Consider the following 21,637-nt stretch of genomic DNA (forward strand, 5'->3'; position numbering starts at 1 on the left):
TTCTTTTTTCTGCAAATATAAAGAGATTTTGGGACCGATTAGGCTTGATAAGTATAATATACCCGTAACTCGATCAGTCTAGCAAACCAGTATCATTTTCCATAGCATGAAACAAGCCCATTGAGAATCAAAAAAAGTTACACTCTCGAAAAGAAAGTGTGGCAATCGCCAAGCAATGTTTATTTTTGTTTATAATTACCACAATAGTATTTGTGCAGAAATATTTTTTGGAATGAAATCGAAATAAAGTCTTTTTGACATCTTTGTTGTTTGGGACAGTTTTATCAGCGAATGTACCCATAGTTGTCATTTTATTTCGTTTGAAGATTTTTTAATGTATTTTTGTTGTGAGGTAACGATCCATCAGCTGAATAATTCATGTTTATTTTATTCACGATGTTATGAAAGTATACTTTTCAAAAGGAGATAGGTAAATTACGATTTGACAGTAACATCTATCATTCACTAGGTTTTTTTTGTTGTGTTTCACAAAACATATTTTCCAATCAGTGAAAATGAATGAAAAAAATCAAATCCTTGATCTTATAATTTAATGAGAAAAAAATATTAATTTTCGGTCACGTTGACTATGTGTTTACTGATTTTTTTCAATCAACGGCAACGTAACAACTCCAAAAAACTTGGTAGCACCCACTCATTACGTCTGGGTACGATTTTTTCAATGTCAAATGAAACACGTTCCGCATGTTCAGTTATCGTGTGAATATTTATGAATATCTGTCTATTTTTATTTGTTACGAATGCATGCTTCCATAATATGAATTGATATGAAAAAAAGCGAGTGTGCTTTAGACCACACGACTGAAGTGAAAATTTATATATATATATATATATATATAGGGTGTTCCTAAACATCGTGCACATACGAAAGGGGGTAATTCTTTGGCTTATTTCATAACTACAAGTTTATATAAACATAGGTCCGCAAACGCTTCGTTACCGATTTACAGGGTGTTGAAATTACAAGATTTTTCTTGTAATTGGAATCTAGATTGCTTTATGGGGCATAAATTAGTGGGTTTTGTCAGATGGTTGTTGATTCTACAAGGTGATATTTTTTAAGGAGTCATGTTCCATTTTCTCCCCCTGAACTTTTTTACTGTGCGCCGCTGGTAGATTCTAAAATACAAAATGAATTTTCCGTTTTATTTGGAAACTTTTTTTGTTTCTGCGACCGTTATAGAGAAAAAAATTAAAGATTTTTTGTAGAAATGATTTATTTTACAATACAAAAACCTCTATTCAGTTGTTCTCATACACTTCATGTAAACACTTCCGAGACAAAATAGAAAAATATGCTGGAGTGCGGTCGTACATAAATCAAATTTCTCAACAAAAGAGGCAAGTGTTCGAGTAATAAAGGCGATTCCTGCAGTTCCTATTGAACTTCTTTGCAGTGCGCCGCTGGTAGATTCTACGATACATGGAGCGCTATCCCAATAGAGTAATACCTGATCAAAGAACATTCTCGAATATCCATAGGCGTCTTGTAGAAACTGGATGTGTTAATAAAAAGGTATGTGACGGAGGTAGACCACGTACTGTTAGAACTCCACAGATCAAAGAAGCTGTTCTAAATGAAATAGAAGAACATCCCAGTACTAGCACCAGAATAATCGGTAAACATTTAAATATTAGTCATCAGGTTATTTGGAGAATATTGCGCGAGTCTCTACTATACCCTTACCATATTCAAAGAGTGCAGGCGCTTCTTCCTCGATCCCTTTAAGGATCAATTTCTGCCAGTGGTACCTTAATAGACTAGCAGATGACCCCGATTTTGATTGTAAAATCCTTTTTACTGACGAAGCCAATTTTTCAAGGAATTCCATTATTAATTTTCATAACAACCACATATGGGCACAAGAAAATCCACATGGAATTGTAGAAGCACATTTTCAAGAGCAGTTTTCATTAAATGTATGGGCTGGTATACTACGGGATCATTTGATTGGTAATTTCTTTTTGCCTGGTCGACTTAATGGTCGCTTCTACAGACATTTTTTGCAACACGAATTGCCTTTGTTACTCGAAAACGTGCCTCTTTTGTTGAGAAATCAAATTTGGTTTATGCACGATGGCGCCCCAGCAGATTTTTCTATTTTGGCTAGGATGTATTTAAACGGAGTGTATTCTATTCAGCAATAAAATCAAGCTGGTTTCACTTTCTGTTTATAACATTCAATAGAAAAAATATGTTTCTTTCAGAATCTCACATTTACTTTAAAAAATAGAGATGTTATTGGAAAATTCAATATTTGAGCATTTACTTTTTCATTCATCACCTGCAGTATTAGGAAATATGATTCAAATGTATCAAACAGTTCAACAATATTCATACCCTTCTTCTTTCAACTATTTCATATTAATAACTTTTAGCAAATGGCCCAGTCTGTTTCAAAACAGAGATTGGCCATATGTTTGCGCCATATGAAATCTAAAATTATCCGTCAAATCATGGCGGTCTATCGAGACAAAAATAGAACTCTAATAGTTATCCGACATGTTACTACATAATGCTTGATACAGTTTTTTATAGAGTGAACTTCGTAAATCACCCAGTGTTATCAGATTCAATTTTATTTTTAGAAATTTTTGCAGTTGATATACGGGAGTGACTTGCCATTTGTTTTGTAAAATATTATGACATATGTTTTCTCTACATAATTTTTACATAATTTAAAAATTTCTTGTATGTCCAGAAGTCGTCAGCTTCAAATTATTCTGGAAAATGTTAATAATCATCTTGTTTCATGCAAATTCAAAATTTCCAAAAGTAATTTTCGTTTTCAATCCATAATCATTACTCATATGTTTATTTTATAATTACGTCAATAACAAGCATTTTTTCTTTTCAGACTGTGAGCAACCGTCCGAGAACTTGGTCCTCCTACTCGAACATTCGTGTTAAAGATGCCCAGGACTTCCTAAACATGAACTCCACCGATGAGATAACTGTCTTCAAGGATCCCAACGACCTGTATAACTCTCCTACTCTCACACGAAGGACTTTGGGTTACAGTTATGATTTTCCAGAAAAGTCGCAAAAGAAAGAAAAAAAATGGTCATTCACCAATATGTTCAGAAGAAAAAAGAAGGATGAGTCAGATAGCAGTAGCGAGGAAGAGTGCCAAAAGAAAGGATTTCTCAATAGAAGAAAGAAGAAACCCGACTCAAAGAGGAAAAAACCCATCAAATCGGTAGGAACTTTCGACCACGTAGTCATACCACCTGTTCCTAGAAACTCCATTATTTATAATGGATACAACTGTCATGAAGAAAATGCTGTTCTATCTGATCCCACGGGAGGGTTCTCAAACTATATAAGGAGGAATCTACCTCAGGTTCCCTCCAGTGGATCCTGCCAAAAAGTTAGTAGAGAATCTCTGAACGATAGCAATCTTTCCAGAAACAGCCTGGTATCAGGGTCAATAGACAGCGTTAAGAAGACTAGAAGAGAGCAAGCTAAAGCTCGAGCCGAAGCTAGGATGACTTCTTCAAGAAATGGTAGCAGTTCTGACGATGACTCCCATATGTCTAACTCTTCCTTGAAAGTTCGAAGTGAAGAGGACCTCAAACTCAAAGACGGATCATCCAATAGGAAATCTCGAGCAGCCAGAACTGAAAGGTACTTCAAGCGACATTCAAGAGACGGTGAAAATCCTTTCAATTATCTGAGGCTGTCCAAGTCCGATGTTGAACATTCATCGATGAATTGGAAAGTATCCGATGAAAGTAACAGATCTCCGAGTAGAAGTCCATTGGTACCAACTACCCCGATAGATGCCAGACATAAATTATCTTTTTCTAGTTTACACTCTCAAAATTCCAATATATCCGGATTATCTACAATACCCCCTAGTCATAACAGCCAAACCAAATATAGAGTTAGTAATTCGACCAGCAACCCTTCATATAAGCCACCGCAATCTATGAACGACTACAATAACAGCACCAGAAAGCAAATTGATTTGAACGGGGATAAACGGTTGAATGACCAGCGAAGCTATTCATACGATGCGAACATTCATAAAGCTCCATCCACAGACGTGCTACACGTTCAGTTTCCTATAATGAGACCAAAAGTGGGACACAGAAATCTGAGTCTCCTTGATACTTCACAATTTGGAACAAATAGACAACCTCCACCACCGCCCCCACGTGATCCAAATAGAACAATTGGAAACCACTACTTTGAGAGTGGAAGACCGAACACTTTCTACTTTGACAATAGCGGCCAAACTAAATCTAAGTCATTCAGCAATTCTAATCCCACTCCTGTTTTGAAACAGACGAAAAAATTTTCTTCTTTCAATCTGCATCCCAGTTTTCGATCAACTTCGGAAGATCATCTGCCCAGGGATACTATTAGCGTATATTTGGCAGATAGGCCTTCTTCGACAACCCCTGATGCTAACAAACCCCAAAGATATATCACCAGAAGGGAGGAAGTTAAACCCAATAATATAGGATACAATTATTTGACGGATAAGAATCCAAGGAGCCGTAAACCTATATTCATAAAACCTGAAGATAAAAGTACTAGTAACGTCGACTGTAATAGTGAAGCTGGCCAGAAAGCGTTAGACTTCTGGAAACAAATTGATCGGCAAAACATCAATAAGCCGATATTGAAGAAAACCAGATCAGATAGTCCACAAATGTTTACCAGTCATACTAGTGTGCAAACCAAAGTGTTTTTGCCTAGCGTTCTTCAAAATGATAAAAGTAAATTGAATGAAACACGCAGTCCTAGTCCATTCAAACCGGCTACTCCAACTTTGCAAGAGGTCGCTAAAACACGGGTTGAATCGCCACAAACACCTTTGAGCCAAGAAGATACAAACCGAAAGTCAACCAATTTAGAAGAAGCGTTAGATGAATTAGAAGCTATTTATAACAGTTTGAGGCTAGGTGATGAAGATTTACTCGAAAGGGCCGAACAAAGGGAAAAAGAAGCCCAAAACAGGAGAGTACCAGCGGATATTATGAGTTCATATCCAAGTTTCACATCTAGAGGAGCTATGAGCGATTCTAGTTTTAGCTATGAGCCATTCGATTCGGTTGACTCACCAAGACGTAGGAGAATGATGAAGAAAAACCACACGTTAGATATAAGAAACGATGACATGGCGTTCAGGAAAATCAATAAAGAAAGAGCAAACACCATAGCTGATCCACAATCGGCATTATCCAAAGTAAGTTATTTACTGTCATCGCCCGTTCATAAAGCTCTCAGAGATGAAGAAGATGAGACCCAACATGCCCACACGGATGAACCGGATATCACGTTTGATGATGTTGTTTATCGAAATGTTAAACACACCAATAATTTGTTGAAGGTTGCAGATCCACAACCACCTTTCGGCATTCCCTTAGGACCAATTACTCCTGGTGCTAATAGTGACTATCTTCACGCCAAGCCTGAAAATATCTACAGGCCGTCGTTTAAACCTCGGAAAATACCTGATATTGTAAAGGATGACTTAGCTTTCCGAAATCTTCGCAAAGATGGTAATAAAGGGCCAGCTTTGCCTCCTTTATCTGTTGATGATTTCAAAAATAATAATTCAGAGAATCTGGCGAGTTTGAAGAAAATGAGAGCTCAACGATCTCTTTCTGCTAATATTGGCGCTTTAATTCACAATGATACTCTAGAGAGAGTTCGACAAAAACGAAACCAGAATAACGACGTAGAAAACGAGTTTAAAACATTGACAGATATTGCTGACGCTATGGAAATAGCCAGAAATGTATTGAGAGACAAAGAAAACAAAATATCAACTACTAGAAAAGCCTTCATGAGCGATACAGACACAAAGTATGTTCAGCCGGTAACTAACACATCTAGTCTTCGAGAAAGCAGACAAAACTTTTTAAATGGTTTGAAAAATTCCGTTGACAAGTCTACCCAGATATCGAAACCGTGTTCGCCTAGGATAGGAGAGATCAATTTATCTGCCAAACCGCCTCGTGGCCTGACACCAGAAAGCCGAAGATCTCCTAAGGAATCAACTCCAATACCAATTTCTCCTCTTCAGACCAAAAGTGAATCTTCTTCTTCGTCTTTAGACGACCTGTTAAGTGCTTTGGCAGAAGAAGCTAAGGAAACTACTGAACGGATAACGAAAGAGCTGAATCTACTCAACGAAGAAAAAGAAACCAAATCCATTCCTGAGCAGCATCAAATTGGAAAAGGAACTGAAGCGGAAGTTGATAAAAAGTTATCTGAGATCGACGCTGTCTCAGAACATGCTAAGCTATGTGAAAAACTTTTGGAATGTGTAGTAGATAGCACGGAACTGATGGCTTCTACAAAAAATGACTTGGAAGTAGTGGAGCAAATAAATTTTGAACCTGAAGAAGAGCGTTCTGCCAACGTGGTCGTATCTAGAATAGATTCCAAGGAAGAAGACAGAAATAATGAAACTGGAGACTCGGAACACGATTATGAGAATTTATTGTCCGACAAAGAACTTAATGTTGACGAAGTTGATGTAACAACTTCTCTGCAAGAAATTGATGAACAAGAGAAATGCAGATCCCCTTTTGAAGAACACAAATCCGAACTCATTGCAAGTTTTCAGGAACTCAGGAACAACATGGCGGATATTGAAATGCCTGGTAAGAAGAGCGATGAAGAAATCAATTCCGAAAAGAAATCGTCATCGAAGGTGGATTCTGGCTACGAAAATCTTGAATTGATTGAGCAAGGGGTTACAGGTGAGGAATCGTGTGCTGGTGTTCTAGACGTTTTTGCTTTGCCAATCACAGAATGTGCCTTTACCTCTAATACTAATCCCTTAGATAGTGAGCCTACATTTACCTCTACATGTGATATAATTCTGAAGAAACCAGTCAATTCCAATGTACATGATGATTCAGAGACCAGCTCTGGTTTTCACTCGAACTGTTCTTGCGGAGAAAATTCTCATGGCCCCAAATCTGATGCAGCTATTGACGATTTAGATGTAGCCGCATTAGATTCTCTGGAAAGTTTGAAATCGCCAAGAATGGTTCTAGAGACTTCCAATAAGGTTTCTCAAGATACGAATTCAGTCGATAAGTCACGAGAATTTCCAAAGAGTTCAAAATTAGTTATGGAATTGAATGATGTATCGAACAGAAAAAATTCAAACAATGATGATCAGCCTGGAACATCGTTTGATATACAACCCCGGAATTCTTTAATGACGAGAGGGATGCATAATTCAAGTCTTGGAACTTGTGACAAGAAACCAACCAACTCCTGGTACCGTGACCCTGCTACTCTGGCATTTGCATGCTCCTACGGTATTGCATGTGCCCACCAATTAGCATCCATTGATTTATTTGCTATTCTGAGCATTTTGTTTGCTGTCCTTTCATTCATAACGGCCTTGTTTCTTTAATATCATAATTGTTTTAGTTAGGCTATTTATATACCTTACCACTCATTCATATAGTCATAACAGATTGACTTGAATAAAACAGAGAATGTAGAAGGGGTAGATAGGGAAAATCAGTTTATATCTTTGATGTGACTCGAATAAAAGTTAACTTTTTCATCGAATATTTTAAGATATAATAAGTTTCATTTATGTGATAAAAAGAAATAAATTTGAATGAAAAACGAATTTTATGAAAAAATAAATGTGAAGTAGTGACTATCACAGTGATGCATTCTGGTTCCGTATATGGAGAATAGATATACTCTGAAGGAGTCATGATAGATATCTGTTATGGTCTTTGTTAATGATTTTTATGTGGTGTTCTGTATAGCTGTACATATTTTGTATCTTTTGTAAATTACTATCTTGAATATTTCAATGCCAAATACTATTTTAAAACTATAGACTTCATTGTCGATAATGTTTATTTTTACAATAAATCTTGCTGTAAACCTCCGACTTTATTTTCATTCGGTGTTGAAAATACCATCAGCTAGGTTGTAAAAAACAGATTTGTTCTGGTTCTCAGTTTTTACTGTTATCGTTCAGTGAGAAAGTTGTGGACCGAAAATAATATCATGTTCAGTGTTCAGTTTTTCAACTGTCAGATACGGTCTAGACAGAGAACCAGAGCAGGCCGACGTTGACACTTTTCAATAGCAGACATTTCAGAAAGAAAAAAATAACTCATTGTTTAGGTTTTTGTTCAAAAAATATCAGATTCAGATTTTGATGAAAAGAGAAATGAAAATTTCTATGTTTTTTACCACTTTTATTTGTAACTAACGTTATTGCAGTTTCGTCCTATATGGACATTTTCAAACTTAAACAATAAACTAAGAATGATTCATTACATTCGCTAATATATACTATTGAGGTACTTGATTGAGTACCTGAATTTACAGTTCACAATGCGCATGTGCCAATTTAAAAACCGGAGAGTAAATTAAATCGATTTTTGGTCATTTAACAGGTTGCACACGCAATGTTTATGCTTGTGAATTTCCAAGGATTCTAAATAATTGAGTTTGCAACCCTTCCTTGCATAGTGCAGAATTTCCGTATCGTTTAGATTCGGAAACTTGTGGTTGCATGCCAAGGAATGCTTTGAAAACGTCGAATCATGTTTCCCAGTCTGAAGGACCTTTCATGTTCAGCATACCGTTTTTGAAAATTTCGTCCGCATTGTCCCACATAAACACTATTACACTCCGGACACGTAAGCTTATAAACTCCAGATTTTTCCAACTTGTCGACCTTATCTTTGGCATTGAAAAGAAAATGAGATAACCTGGCATGTGGTCTGAATGCTACTTCCACATTGTTTTTTCTGAAGAAACCTGCGATAATTTCTGTTCTTTTCATGGTCATAGAAATTTTCATTTCTCTTTTCATCATGATCTCCTACCACATAGTAACGACTACATCCATCAATTTATTAGATTCAGATTTTTTTTGTTTGTTTTCAGTTTTTATATGTTTCTGTTTTCAAGAACAAAAAGTCTTTCATAAAAAAAGTGTATATATATATATATATATATATATATATATATATATATATATATATATATAGATAAAGGAGTTTTTTAATCGGACATAGCACTCAAAGAAGTGGCAAACCATAGACACGTGTTTCGGGCTTTTGGCCCATCATCAGTATGGTGCAGCCAAGTGTAAGGATGGGCAACACTTGGTTACCAGAAGAAATAAATACAAATGCACGGAGCCACCAGCAGGAGCCAGCCGCACATTTGTGGTTTCACTTAATAGATCTTGTGTTTACAAGAAAACTATCAAAATCACCACGGAGGCAGCTATAGCTGTAAACACAAGATCTATTAAGTGAAACCACAAATGTGCGGCTGGCTCCTGCTGGTGGCTCCGTGTATTTATTTCTTCTGGTAACCAAGTGTTGCCCATCCTTACACTTGGCTGCACCATACTGATGATGGGACAAAAGCCCGAAACACGTGTCTATGGTTTGCCACTTCTTTGAGTGCTATGTCCGATTAAAAAACTCCTTTATCTATATCAAGACACTCGATAACCTTCGCATTTATATTTATTTATATATATATATATATATATATATATATATATATATATATATATATATATATATATATATATATATATATATATATATATACATCGGAAAAGTCTAGGGATATTTTTAAAAATGGCAATGATTTTTTTTTTAGATCGCTTTAGGGAAAAAAAGTTGACGGGTGATTATTAAACGAATGTAACTTACAACAAAATGTATTAAATGGTCAAAAATACTGAGTGCGCATATAAGCAAAACTAAAAAAAAATATGGCTCTTCTTTGGCACCCCGAAAAAAAATTATAATACAAAAAAAATTGGAATCAGTACAAAGTATGGCCTTCACGCTGGTTTATTACGGCCCTACATCTATCGTGCATCGACAAAATGAGATTCTCAATGTCTTGTTGAGGTACATTTGCCCATTCAGCGATTAAAAGCTCTCTCAATTGAAACGTTCTGTGAATGTTCCCCATATGCGGAGTAATTCTTCGTTGAAGCATGTCCCACACATGCTCGATGGGATTCAGGTCCGGTGATTGTGCTGACCATGGCAATACATCAATACGTTGGTGAGCCTGTCAGTCACTAGACGCGCGACATGTGGACGAGCATTATCGTGCATTAGGTGGAAGTTTTCACCAACAGCACCAGCAAACGGACAGACGATAGGTAGAAGAATGGTGTCGAGGTACTGTCGAGCTGTGAGGGAGCGATTTGGAAAAACGAAATCGGTTCTGCCGCCGATCATGATTCCGCCCCATAGCATTACTGTACCACCTCTGTATGTGTGGACTTCCTGGACGTGTCTCAAACGTTCATTATTTCCAGGACGTCTCCACAGTCTTACTCGACGAGAATCTGGATGATATCCAAATCTGGATTCGTCTGTAAACAAAACTGTGGCCCAATCATTTGCATCCCAGTTTTGATGTTCTTGACACCACTCTAATCTTCTACCGCGATTGCCTCTCGACAAAGGTGGACATCTAAGTGGCCTTCTGTTGTGGAGATCTGATTCATGCAGTCGATTTCTGACAGTATCACGACCAATGGTTACCTGGTGCGTCTGCTGCAACACGTTAACCAACTCAGGTGCTGTGATTGTCGGTTGTCTTCTTGCGGTTAAGACCAAAAATCGGTCTTGAACTGCAGTTGTAGCGCGTCCTCGCCCTGGATGTTGTTCGGCTAGACTGCCAGTTTCACGGAAACGCCGCCACAATCGACTGATAACACTTTGGGAGACCCCCAAACGAAGAGCTACATCATTTTGTCACATGCCACCTTGAAGAAGCCCTACAGCTCTATTCATCTCAGCCAATGGTAAGTGATGGCGTTCCATGTTAAAGCACATTATTTCCAGTTTAATTGCTGAGCAAGAACTGCATAGAATGTACAAACTCGACACTTTCAGATTATTCATATATATATATATTGAGTATTTCAATATTAAATTCTACAAAAAGGATTTGAAGCTGTATATCTTCTATTAATTATATCTGTGAGCGCTTTCGACAGTTGGTAGTACTGTCATCTTCTGGCACTCCTCAAACTGCAGTTTGAGGAGTTATAACACAAGTTATTATCATTATCAAGGAAAAGCTACAAAAAAATGTGATGCAGATATATAAATTTTGTTACAAAAAAGCTCAACTTACTGTTGGTGAGGATGGCCGTGTCGAAAAGAATGTTACATTCACAACAGTTGAAACATGTCAATAAAATAAAACAAGTTACCACATTGAAAAAAAGTTTTGACTCCTTGTATCAAAAATTAATGTGGTTGGAAAAAAATGTGTTGGATTCGATGAAACAGAATTATTATGAGTAATCAAGTTGAAATACTTTTTTAAAAATGCCCTTTTGTCATCAAGAAAAATGTTAAATGTTAGAATCCTACTTGGTTTGCTAGAAAAATAGCGTTCCCCGATCATAAATTACTTAATTAGCGTTTTAGTTATACTTCATCGTCGATAATTCCATCAGAGATTCATATAGAGAAATAGCTGTTCAACCGTTTGTTATTCACCGAATTCTGAAGATATATAAAATTTCTCCTCATAAGTTAAGACCAGTGCAAACACTAGAAAATGGTGACCCTTAGAGACGATTTGTGTTTTGTCAGTGGTATTTCAGTGGGGTAAAAATAATGTTGCGAGACTATTTTGGTAACACATGGATTGCTACAAATGGTCCTGTTGAATGGCCTCCTTGTTCACCAGACCTGACACCTCTAGATTTTCATTTTTGTCGACCTCTGAAAAATGAGATGTACAAAATTAAACAAAATAACGTAGATGAACTAAAAAATTATATTGAATTGATGGCCGAATTGTGTTGAAAGCAACACGTAGTGTCAAGAGAAGGGCCCAAAAATATGTGTTCAATAAGAAAGTCATGTTTTTGAATGTTTGCTCGATATTGTATAGCTCTTTATTCGTCAAAACATAGAAATTGTTTGTACTAGTGAAAGAAATAAATATTTTCACATAAGTCGATCATTTCAAACTGTAGGGTGTTTCATTTGAAAGTAATGTCATTTTATTTAATATTTTGCGACTGTCATTTTTTTTTTGTTGTCGGCATCGTAAAGGCCATTGAAAATGTTACTAGTTTGCCCATTTAACCGAAGTCGTAGCATCGTAGTTGGCGATGATACCGAAAGTTCAGAAGATGATTCGTTGGGCCTTTGTGAGAAAAAAGTTTCATAAACATATGTCCGGATTTGGTTGAAATTTGCTACAGTTATTTGAAGTCATGAGGCGCTTATTAAGCCTAACTAGATTGAAATTATTAGGTCCAGTGGAGTCTCAGTGAGCACCACAGTCAACAATATTGAAAAAAAAGTACGCCAGTAAATTAAAACTACTTTGCATATAATGAACACCTGCTTTGGAGACCAGCTGACAGTGATAGTGTTGTCAATCAGTGAAAGTCTGAGTTGTCGATTAGCAGTGATTCTATCATGAATAATTTTACTAACGCTGAATTGCCGTTTTTTTCAACTTCAACGCCCTGTATCTTAGAATCATCCTCTGAAGTTTCGTACCGTAGTTAGGAAACACCCCGTATATTTGACAAAATAGTTGAGGCTTTCGCGGCTGAGATTTTCAGTTTTCAGAACGTTATTGACAATTCACCAAATCCAGACTACCTGTATCAATATAAACACGCTTCACGTAATTTACCTAAAACCATATTCAGGTAATAGCATACCAAACTACCTGAATAGTCAACAGAAATACTCGTTACGCAGTCGTTATATCCGGTCAACTCAGGAGGATGTATAAACCTCTGAGGAAGCTAGCCACTCACGCAAGCGAAACGTCAGGAAGAAATTCCGAATATCCACGGCCTTCAAAGAGATGAAAACTTGCGACCATTGTTCTATTTCTATTAAAATATTCTACTTCAACCACTGATCAATAATATCCAGCTATAATATCCCAAGGACATTGATAACTAACGAAATAATTTTATCACAGTTTTCGAAAGCACGTTATTTGGTAACATCCCGACGCCAAAGGCGGAGGAAGTTGTGATAAAATTATGAGTTATTTATCAATGTTCGAGGGATATTCGGTGAGAAAATTTTTTGCAATTCGAACAAAATTATTTATTGAACACACAGTTATTAAAAGAACAATTCGTATAATGATATTCCGTTGATCTTGCTGTATTTGCCTCGGTTACTGCATAGGTGTTTCCACGCATACTATTGATTATTTGGTTATGATGTTCCTGATCAATATTCAAATAAGGTTTTATGGAATTTCCATTATTGTGCCCAGTAATTTTCAACAATTGCTGTTCTTGAACTCCACTCTTAGCTAGTTGACTGACTGCAGTTGCTCTATTAGAGTGATTGGTTATTTTCCTCTGTTTCGTATCCAAGCCAATTGCTTCAGCAGAAGATTTCGTCCATCCGTTGATTATATTTCTACCCAGAGGCATATTGTCATACCAGTTATCGCTTCCTGTCTTCCAGTGACGATTTGGCCTTAAAAATAGTCTATTTGTCTTGATATTTGTGCCTCGTTTTGATAATAATTTAATGAATAATCTGACAGGACAAGCATTGTTATCACTATTTTGAACTAACCATTTGCTAGAGGCGCAGTTCTTTGAACCCCCTTGGCAGGTTTTACTGAAAATTGGATTATATTCTATCCTATTAGTTGGAGATCCATTGTTGTCCTTTTCGATATGAAAATAATCAACTAAGCAAGCAGCACCTTCACCACCTCTCCAAGCCAATTCCACCGCTGCTATGTGATAAAATTTGCGTAGGAGTCCTATAGGGGTATTTTCATCCCAAAAGTTCATAATTTTACTCATTTCATTTGAAGTTAATGGTACTGAGCTTGTTTTGCGTTTAGTGGGATCTGTTTGTAAATTTCTTCGTGCTGCGTCGCGTGCATTCCGCGCTTGTTTGAATGCAACACTTAAAGGGGTCTAGCATAATATTATACTCCTTGTAATACTTTTTTTGTAATAATTTGCTTGTTATATTCCATACGGTTTTAACAGTAGCCTCCTTAAACTCTGTGCTATCCTTTTTTCTCAAATTAATCGCCCGATCCTTGAGTATTAATGCAAGCTCTTCGAGAGTACGATTTCCATCCAATTCATATTTTCTGGCGTCACAAAACTCCATAAATATTTTCCAAGTGTATTTTTTACTATTGACAGTATTTTTTGGTGTATTTTCTTCAATGATTTTGTCAATTGCGGCATCATTTTGAACACCAAAGCGAGGAAGTGACATTTTCTAAATAAATTGAATTACTGAAATGTCAAACAACTTTATTGTGTTGGTTGCTTAGCAATGTCATGACATAAGTGATAACTAGCCGTGAAAACTATCCATGGGTAGTTATCAGTGTAATGATGGTTTCATTGGTTATTTCGACACACATGACTAGAAATAGACAAATTTGATAGGATAATTTTTTTGGCAAAAAATTTTCAGCTATAATATCCCAAGGACATTGATAACTAACGAAATAATTTTATCACAGTTTTCGAAAGCACGTTATTTGGTAAGATCCCGACGCCGAAGGCGGAGGGATGTTACCAAAAATAACGTGCTTGAGGAAGTTGTGATAAAATTATGAGTTATTTATCAATGTTCGAGGGATATTCGGTGAGAAAATTTTTTGCAATTTGAACAAAATTATTTATTGAACACACAGTTATTAAAAGAACAATTCGTATAATGATATTCCGTTGATCTTGCTGTATTTGCCTCGGTTACTGCATAGGTGTTTCCACGCATACTATTGATTATTTGGTTATGATGTTCCTGCCGCATCATTTTGAACACCAAAGCGAGGAAATGACATTTTCGAAATAAATTGAATTACTGAAATGTCAAACAACTTTATTGTGTTGGTTGCTTAGCAATGTCATGACATAAGTGATAACTACCCGTGAAAACTATCCATGGGTAGTTATCAGTGTAATGATGGTTTCATTGGTTATTTCGACACACATGACTAGAAATAGACAAATTTGATAGGATAATTTTTTTGGCAAAAATTTTCAGTGTAATGATGGTTTCATTGGTTATTTCGACACACATGACTAGAAATAGACAAATTTGATAGGATAATTTTTTTGGCAAAAAATTTTCAATGTAACTACATTGCCGTTGAGGCCACTGTTTAAAAAAAATATGTTTAAAATCTGTTTTTCCATTAACTAGCTGTCGCACCCCTACGAACGACAACCCTCAGAAGTCGAAACTTGTGCGAGCTAAGGATTAACGAGGTCTTACCTTTTAACGTGTAATTCCTAACACGGGTTGGACGATAGCAAGTTAAAATCGATCGTTCAGACTAGGGCTTGAACCATCGACCAATACGGAAATCAATTCGAGTGAGTGAACAGAGCACCCACGTCGAACCGCCTGGTTACCGACCGAACATTGGATAAAATTGAAAGTGTATCGCATATATTATGCAAATAGCTGAAATACTCATGAAAATAATTGTTAATTTTTTATTTTTGTCATCACAATTTTCATTTTAAATATTTGTTCAATTATCTTATGGTGGTATTGATAAACTGTATGCATTCATTTCATCAATCATATGTGTCGTCAACGAAGCAAAATGCTGAGATTCCCAACACAATATCAACTATTCCTGAAGATTCTATTCCCTTTCTGTGAGTGAGATATTTTTTTTTGTAGAGAAGTTAGCTTTCTCAATCTGAAAAATAAATGAATATAGATCAACAGAGAATCTACTCTTATGTAATGAAGCACGAACTGAACAGTTCACCCTGAAAAGTTCCTGCGTAATATGAAGTTTTGAGGAGTCCAATTAGTCAGCTTAGCTATTGGAAAAAAAATTGCGTTTTAAAATTCTGCAAAATACGGATGAAAAAACCAAAGAACGTATATATAATAATCCTTTTGAAGAAGGAAAAGGACTTTTTTCCAGAAGGTTAGCCCTATTAATAAAGTTAAATATTAAAAATTCAATTTTCTCGATTACTAAGTTTGTAAAATGTATAAATACAAGTTGTTGACTGACTGGAAAGGTTTATATTAAGCAGTAACTTTCCGGGATGAACTTTTCAGTTTGTTCTTGAGCAGATTCTTTGTTGATCCATATTTATTTATTATTGTTGTTAACTTCATTTGATAAACAGTTGTTTCCTGCTGTCTGTCCCTATGTATGTCTAGATCTTCAAAACTACGCAACGGATTTTAATGCCGTTTTTTTAATAGATAGAGTGATTCGATGTATATGTATATAACATCCTGAACCCTACGAAAAAGATCAAAATAATGTACTACAGTATTATACACTTCGTAAAGGTCTACAAAAACCTTTTTTTTATCGTTTACTTTTTCACGAAGCGATTTCAAGTAATACAGCAGTAATTCTTGTCCAAGTATTTGAAATACATAGTGCATTTAATTTAGATCAAATGGCCCAATATATCATGTCATTTAAATGAATATTTGCGAAGATATCACAGATTTAAAATACAGGTACACAGCGGTTGCTACGGTACCTGCCGGGGAGCCGGTGGCGCGTGTCTATAAATAACGCTTTGAAGGCTTCTGCGATCGCACGCTTTTATATGTATATTCAGTATCAACATTGCATCCGTGCGGAGTCGGGGTAGCTAGTATTTATCATACGTCGTTGATCGTATTTCTCTTAGTTGAAACCAGCAAAATGTCAAGTTTTATCTCAATCTACTCACTTGCTGGGTATTTAATGATGCAATGTTCATAAGTTAAACTCGTTTTTACTTTCTATTAACATGTTAAAAAATGTTTCAGGTTACTTAGGCTAAAACCATTTTTCATTCCTCGAACTAAGCAGAAGCATGATACTCTAAAGGAATTTGATTTTCAATTATCGGAAATAATCCACTTTATGTTGATGATAGACACTACCTTGCACGGTCAAGTAGCCAAACAGCCCGAAACCGGTCTAAAAGTGTGTTGCGGCAGTTGTATCACTAACAGCATTTGCAAGAATAACTTCAGTGAAGAATCCTGCACTGACACCTGTCGGATATAATCCAACGCCCTTCGTGATATTAGCCAGGGGAGTAGTTGTTTTCTGATAGGCGTCAGTCCATTAACCCACAGTGTAGGGGTTGAGACTGGTCTGAACGAATTTTTCTCTTAGATGATTTGATAAATTAGATAGTTTGTGTGTCATATTATCAAACAATGTTTCAGAAACGGGAACTTTATTTTGCTCCCCACTGTACGATCCACAATAGCAGATAATACTTTTTGACAGAGTAGTATAAGACGAATACTCAAACAACTACACATCAAAAACTTCTGGTCCTCATGAAGTACCGGTTATTGTAGGTACTTAAGAAATGTGCCAAAAAACTTGCGCCGATGCTTTGTAGGCTCTTCAATTTATGTTGAAGAAAGTGGTTTTCAATACTTCTTGGAAGGCTACTCGAGTTCATCGTATCAAAATATTCTTAAAGATTTTGTATGCTTCAACATCTTAAAGCTCTCATTTAAATGGTTTCCGGAAGCAAAGATCAAGAAGCTTCCTTACCACATACATAGCCCACCTTGCAATCGAAAAACATGGAGAGTTTTGGTCAGTTGTCTGGCAAGAGAGTTTACTATTTGAACCTTGATGCTGTAGCTTTCTCTGTAAGTACCCATCAATGGTTCTTTTAAGGATACCTCTAACATCATTGCCGCTCGAAAAACACAAGTCCAATATTTTGCCTAGGTAACGACAACACTCTTGTCTCATCTTTCTATTTGGATACTCGAACATCAGTTGATATTATAGATAATCGGCGACAAGAGGTTTTATATCTCTATAAAGATCTGAACAAAATTTTAGCTTGCGGCAATAGAAATCAGGTCAAAATTCAATGTCATGAAAATCCAGGCATCACTTTTCCATATGAACGAAAATATGGCGCAACAGGATATTAAAATGACAAAATGGAAACTACTATGAAACTTGGAACAGTATTTAGAAAGTTCTACATATCTCAGCTTCATAAAGCACAAATTAAACTTGTTTTTTTGAATTCCGCTCACATAAATAGTAATTCGACTCTGAGCATACCCTAAGGCTACTAGATCCAGAGATTTATTCGAGTAATATTATGAGATTTCCTTTAACGTTTTCATACTCATAAACTATTCAATGGAAATCCCACAATAAAGAAAACTTGCTTTGATTCTACCCAGCGTGATGTCCGAAATCGAAAATAGTTACGTTACTGTTGCAAAGCATCGTTTTCAAAGCTTCTCACAGATTATCCTGTAGTACAAAGGTTTTTACAACCTCAGTCATGATTGAAGAGAACCAAATCCGCCCTGACAGGCCGTGGTCGAATGGAATCTAAAGTTCAAACGTTTCGTCTGCTGCTGTGGCAGATATCGTCATTGGTATGTACATTTACTGCGAGAACGAAGATTATACATATTGACATCCCAGCATTGACTGACTGTCGAGCTACGATTTCAATCGTATTTGTACTATAGGAGGATGGTGGGGATGGTTGAGGAATTGATGGCGATTGTGGACCGTTAAGGAGCAAGCATTCGCATGCACATCAGTCAGTCGTTGCTGAGACTTCAAGATACATCCTTCATCCTCGCACTCAACGCACATACCATTGATGATGTCTGCGGCAAAGCAGACGAAACGTTTGTTAGACAATTCGACCATAGCTTACCAGCCCGGATTTTGGTCTCCTTTGTGCGTCTCAACAAAAAACATTTCATTGTTCAGGATGGAGTTTACAGGGAGTTGAATTTCGGTGAGTCGGAGGGGTGTAATCCATAATGTTTTTGATGTAGATGATGTTGGTCCTCTGTCGCGGTGGATGTGTCGCAGCATGGACTTGGAAAATTCCGAATTCATTAAACTTGAAGATGTTGTTACACTTTTGTTCGGAATGTTACCTGGCCGTTCCAACAAATATGCTTGTGGAAAGAAGAGTGAATGGGTGGATTGTAACTTTCCTTCTCTTCAAGACATATGGAAGTAATGCTGTCCAGTGTACCTAACATAATCAGACGTTCTCCTATTTTTTGACAGTCAATCAGTTTTTGCATAATAGTCTTATAGCGTTGCTTGATTATTGACCTCAATTCAGTGCACTTCTCACAAGAACCTAATTCAACAATTGAATATAATTATTATCACAATTAATTACGCCTTGGATACATATTCCTGATTAAATATTCACAATTGTCCATGAACTTTAATTAAACGTCGATGTCTTTATTCGTACTATTTTCTGAATGTGGCAGATATTAATAACTGTTACGAAAATATATGCTTGACAGCTGATATATATATATATATATATATATATATATATATATATATATATATATATATATATATATATATATAAAACCAGCATAAAATAGATAAAATAGAAATTCTCTAAAATTCCGAATTATTTTTTCTTCGGACCCAACTTTGTATAGCCTTTTTTTCTTAAAATTGTCTCAGAAATATGTTACTTACTCGTGATGCACTGTTTGGAACCTTTGGTGAAGTAATGAATACTACTGGAGTTTTTCCCAACAGCAAACCGTTATTTCAAAACCTCGACACGTGTTTCGATCACCAAGTGATCATCTTCAAGAAGAAGATCAAACTAGTTCTACTTACTAGGTTATCCTTATTTACACCATTTCAATGTAGGGTGAAATTCTTGTAACAATTAAAAATAATCTTTTAATATTCATTCGAACTTTACTTTATTTTCACAATTGTCCATGAACTTTAATTAAACGTCGATGTCTTTATTCGTACTATTTTCTGAATGTGGCAGATATTAATAACTGTTACGAAAATATATGCTTGACAGCTGATATATATATATATATATATATATATATATATATATATATATATATATATATATATATATATATATATATATATATATATATATATATATATATATATATATATATATATATATATATAAAACCAGCATAAAATAGATAAAATAGAAATTCTCTAAAATTCCGAATTATTTTTTCTTCGGAGTATTTTGTTATGCCTCTGGAAGTCTAAAAATTGCTTTCAGTTTCACTATTTTTGGGATGTTTCTGAATGAAAAACTTCTGAATTTTCAATTCTTCATCTACAGCAAATATGAGACATCTGCTTATAGTCTTGGCTATTGTACATGATTTTTCAGGACCCTACTTCTAATAACTCATTGTGGAAGCTCCATAAATATTTCGGAGGCTATTTTCGTACATCTTTCATTTTTTTCAGATCGTCAATAACCTTTCGAACATCAAGTACTCAATTGCACAGGTCCAATGATTTTCAGAGTTAAATCACTTGCTTGTTCTTTACAGTGTTAGTCTCTCTCTCTCCTTTGGCATAGTGTTGAAACGAATAAATCGCTATGAGATAAGAAATATCTACTTTATATACTTGCAAATTGCACTCTACTTGAGTTTTTCTTCGATTCTTGCCGGAGTCAACATTGGAGTCGAGTTCGAATTCAACTTTTGAAGATAAATCTAGTCTGGTGCCTTATGACATTCAAGCCTTTTTTTAATTCAATATAAAAGGCATCAACTACTGAGCTTTCCAAGTAAAATACCATGTATACCATGTAATTAATCAACTAACTACCTTCAAACAAACCATGTAAATTATAGTGATAAATCATAGAAATATTTACAAAATTCTATTGACGATGAAGAAAATATCCAGCCTCAGTCAAATTGAGCAAGAAAAAATAAGAGTTTGGGATAATACAAGTGAACACGAAACCAACATTGTTGCTTCAAAATCATATCACTGTGGTCGTTGTCATTCTCATATTAAAATTAAAGCTATCATTACATATTTAGCAAAAAGCGTTTTGCACAGCAGATTTTTCTAACTGAAAGTCTCTATAATAGGTTCGTTCCAACCTTGAGTCACAAACAGATTTCCAACTGTTTGTAAATTGTTGTCAACGCGCATGTCTGGTAAATATTGGTTTCTGATTAATTTGAAATTTCTGATTGGAACAGCTGATACTTCAACTGAAGTTTGGCATGGAATTTCAACATAACCTTTAAAAATAATTTGGGAAAGAAAGTTTTTGGCTTTCTACTACTCCATCTTAAATCAAAAAAAGGAGATGAGGGAATCTTCCACAGAAAGGAAGGAAGTAATCAGTTTGAAAATAAGTAACTCTAATCATGGATGTGTAGATCATGCAAAGAAGTAACTTTCAGACACAAACTGAAAGAATGCCCTCCTGAAACAGCTACTTTCATATAAACATTGAATTACATGAAAGAAAAAAAATTCTTTCGAAACAAATACTTCTATATGAACACTGAATTATACAGAAGATACTTTTCTCTACTCAGTTTTTATTTCAAACATTCCACAACGAATGTCACTCATAAAAATATAACCCCTTCAATTCTTTAAAAATAAATCTAATCAAGTGTATTTCTGGAGAGTAAAAGAAGGTTGCAGTATTTTATATCTCTATTCTATTTACTTATCAACATGGAACTGGGAGGTCACCGCAATAATTAATTTGTGTAATTAAAGATGTTCATATTATAGGTTCACTTAAAGAATTCCCAATTTTTCCTGCGCCAGCAAATACATAATTTATTTTATAACAATTTTTGC

The 21,637-nt window shown here is 35.6% G+C and overlaps 1 protein-coding gene across 7 annotated transcripts in view; it reads left to right on the forward strand.

Moving 5' to 3' along the window:
* Svil (Supervillin) overlaps positions 1-21,637 on the forward strand; it is a 566,272-nt gene that overhangs the window by 153,397 nt on the left and 391,238 nt on the right. For 6 of the 7 annotated variants that reach the window (XM_074173666.1, XM_074173665.1, XM_074173664.1 and 3 more), the window contains exon 2: positions 2,880-6,744. In XM_074173666.1, the coding sequence (XP_074029767.1) occupies positions 2,955-6,744 (3,790 nt within the window). In that variant the 5' untranslated portion in view covers positions 2,880-2,954. Of the gene's footprint in view, positions 1-1,447; positions 1,538-2,879; positions 6,745-21,637 lie in introns of those variants that run through there. The other variant, XM_074173667.1, reaches the window with a different exon arrangement.

This window comes from Leptinotarsa decemlineata, unplaced genomic scaffold, assembly GCF_025532065.1.
Source record: "Leptinotarsa decemlineata unplaced genomic scaffold, Ldec_3_MD MMD2_tig00000251_RagTag_RagTag, whole genome shotgun sequence".
Lineage (NCBI taxonomy): Eukaryota > Metazoa > Arthropoda > Insecta > Coleoptera > Chrysomelidae > Leptinotarsa > Leptinotarsa decemlineata.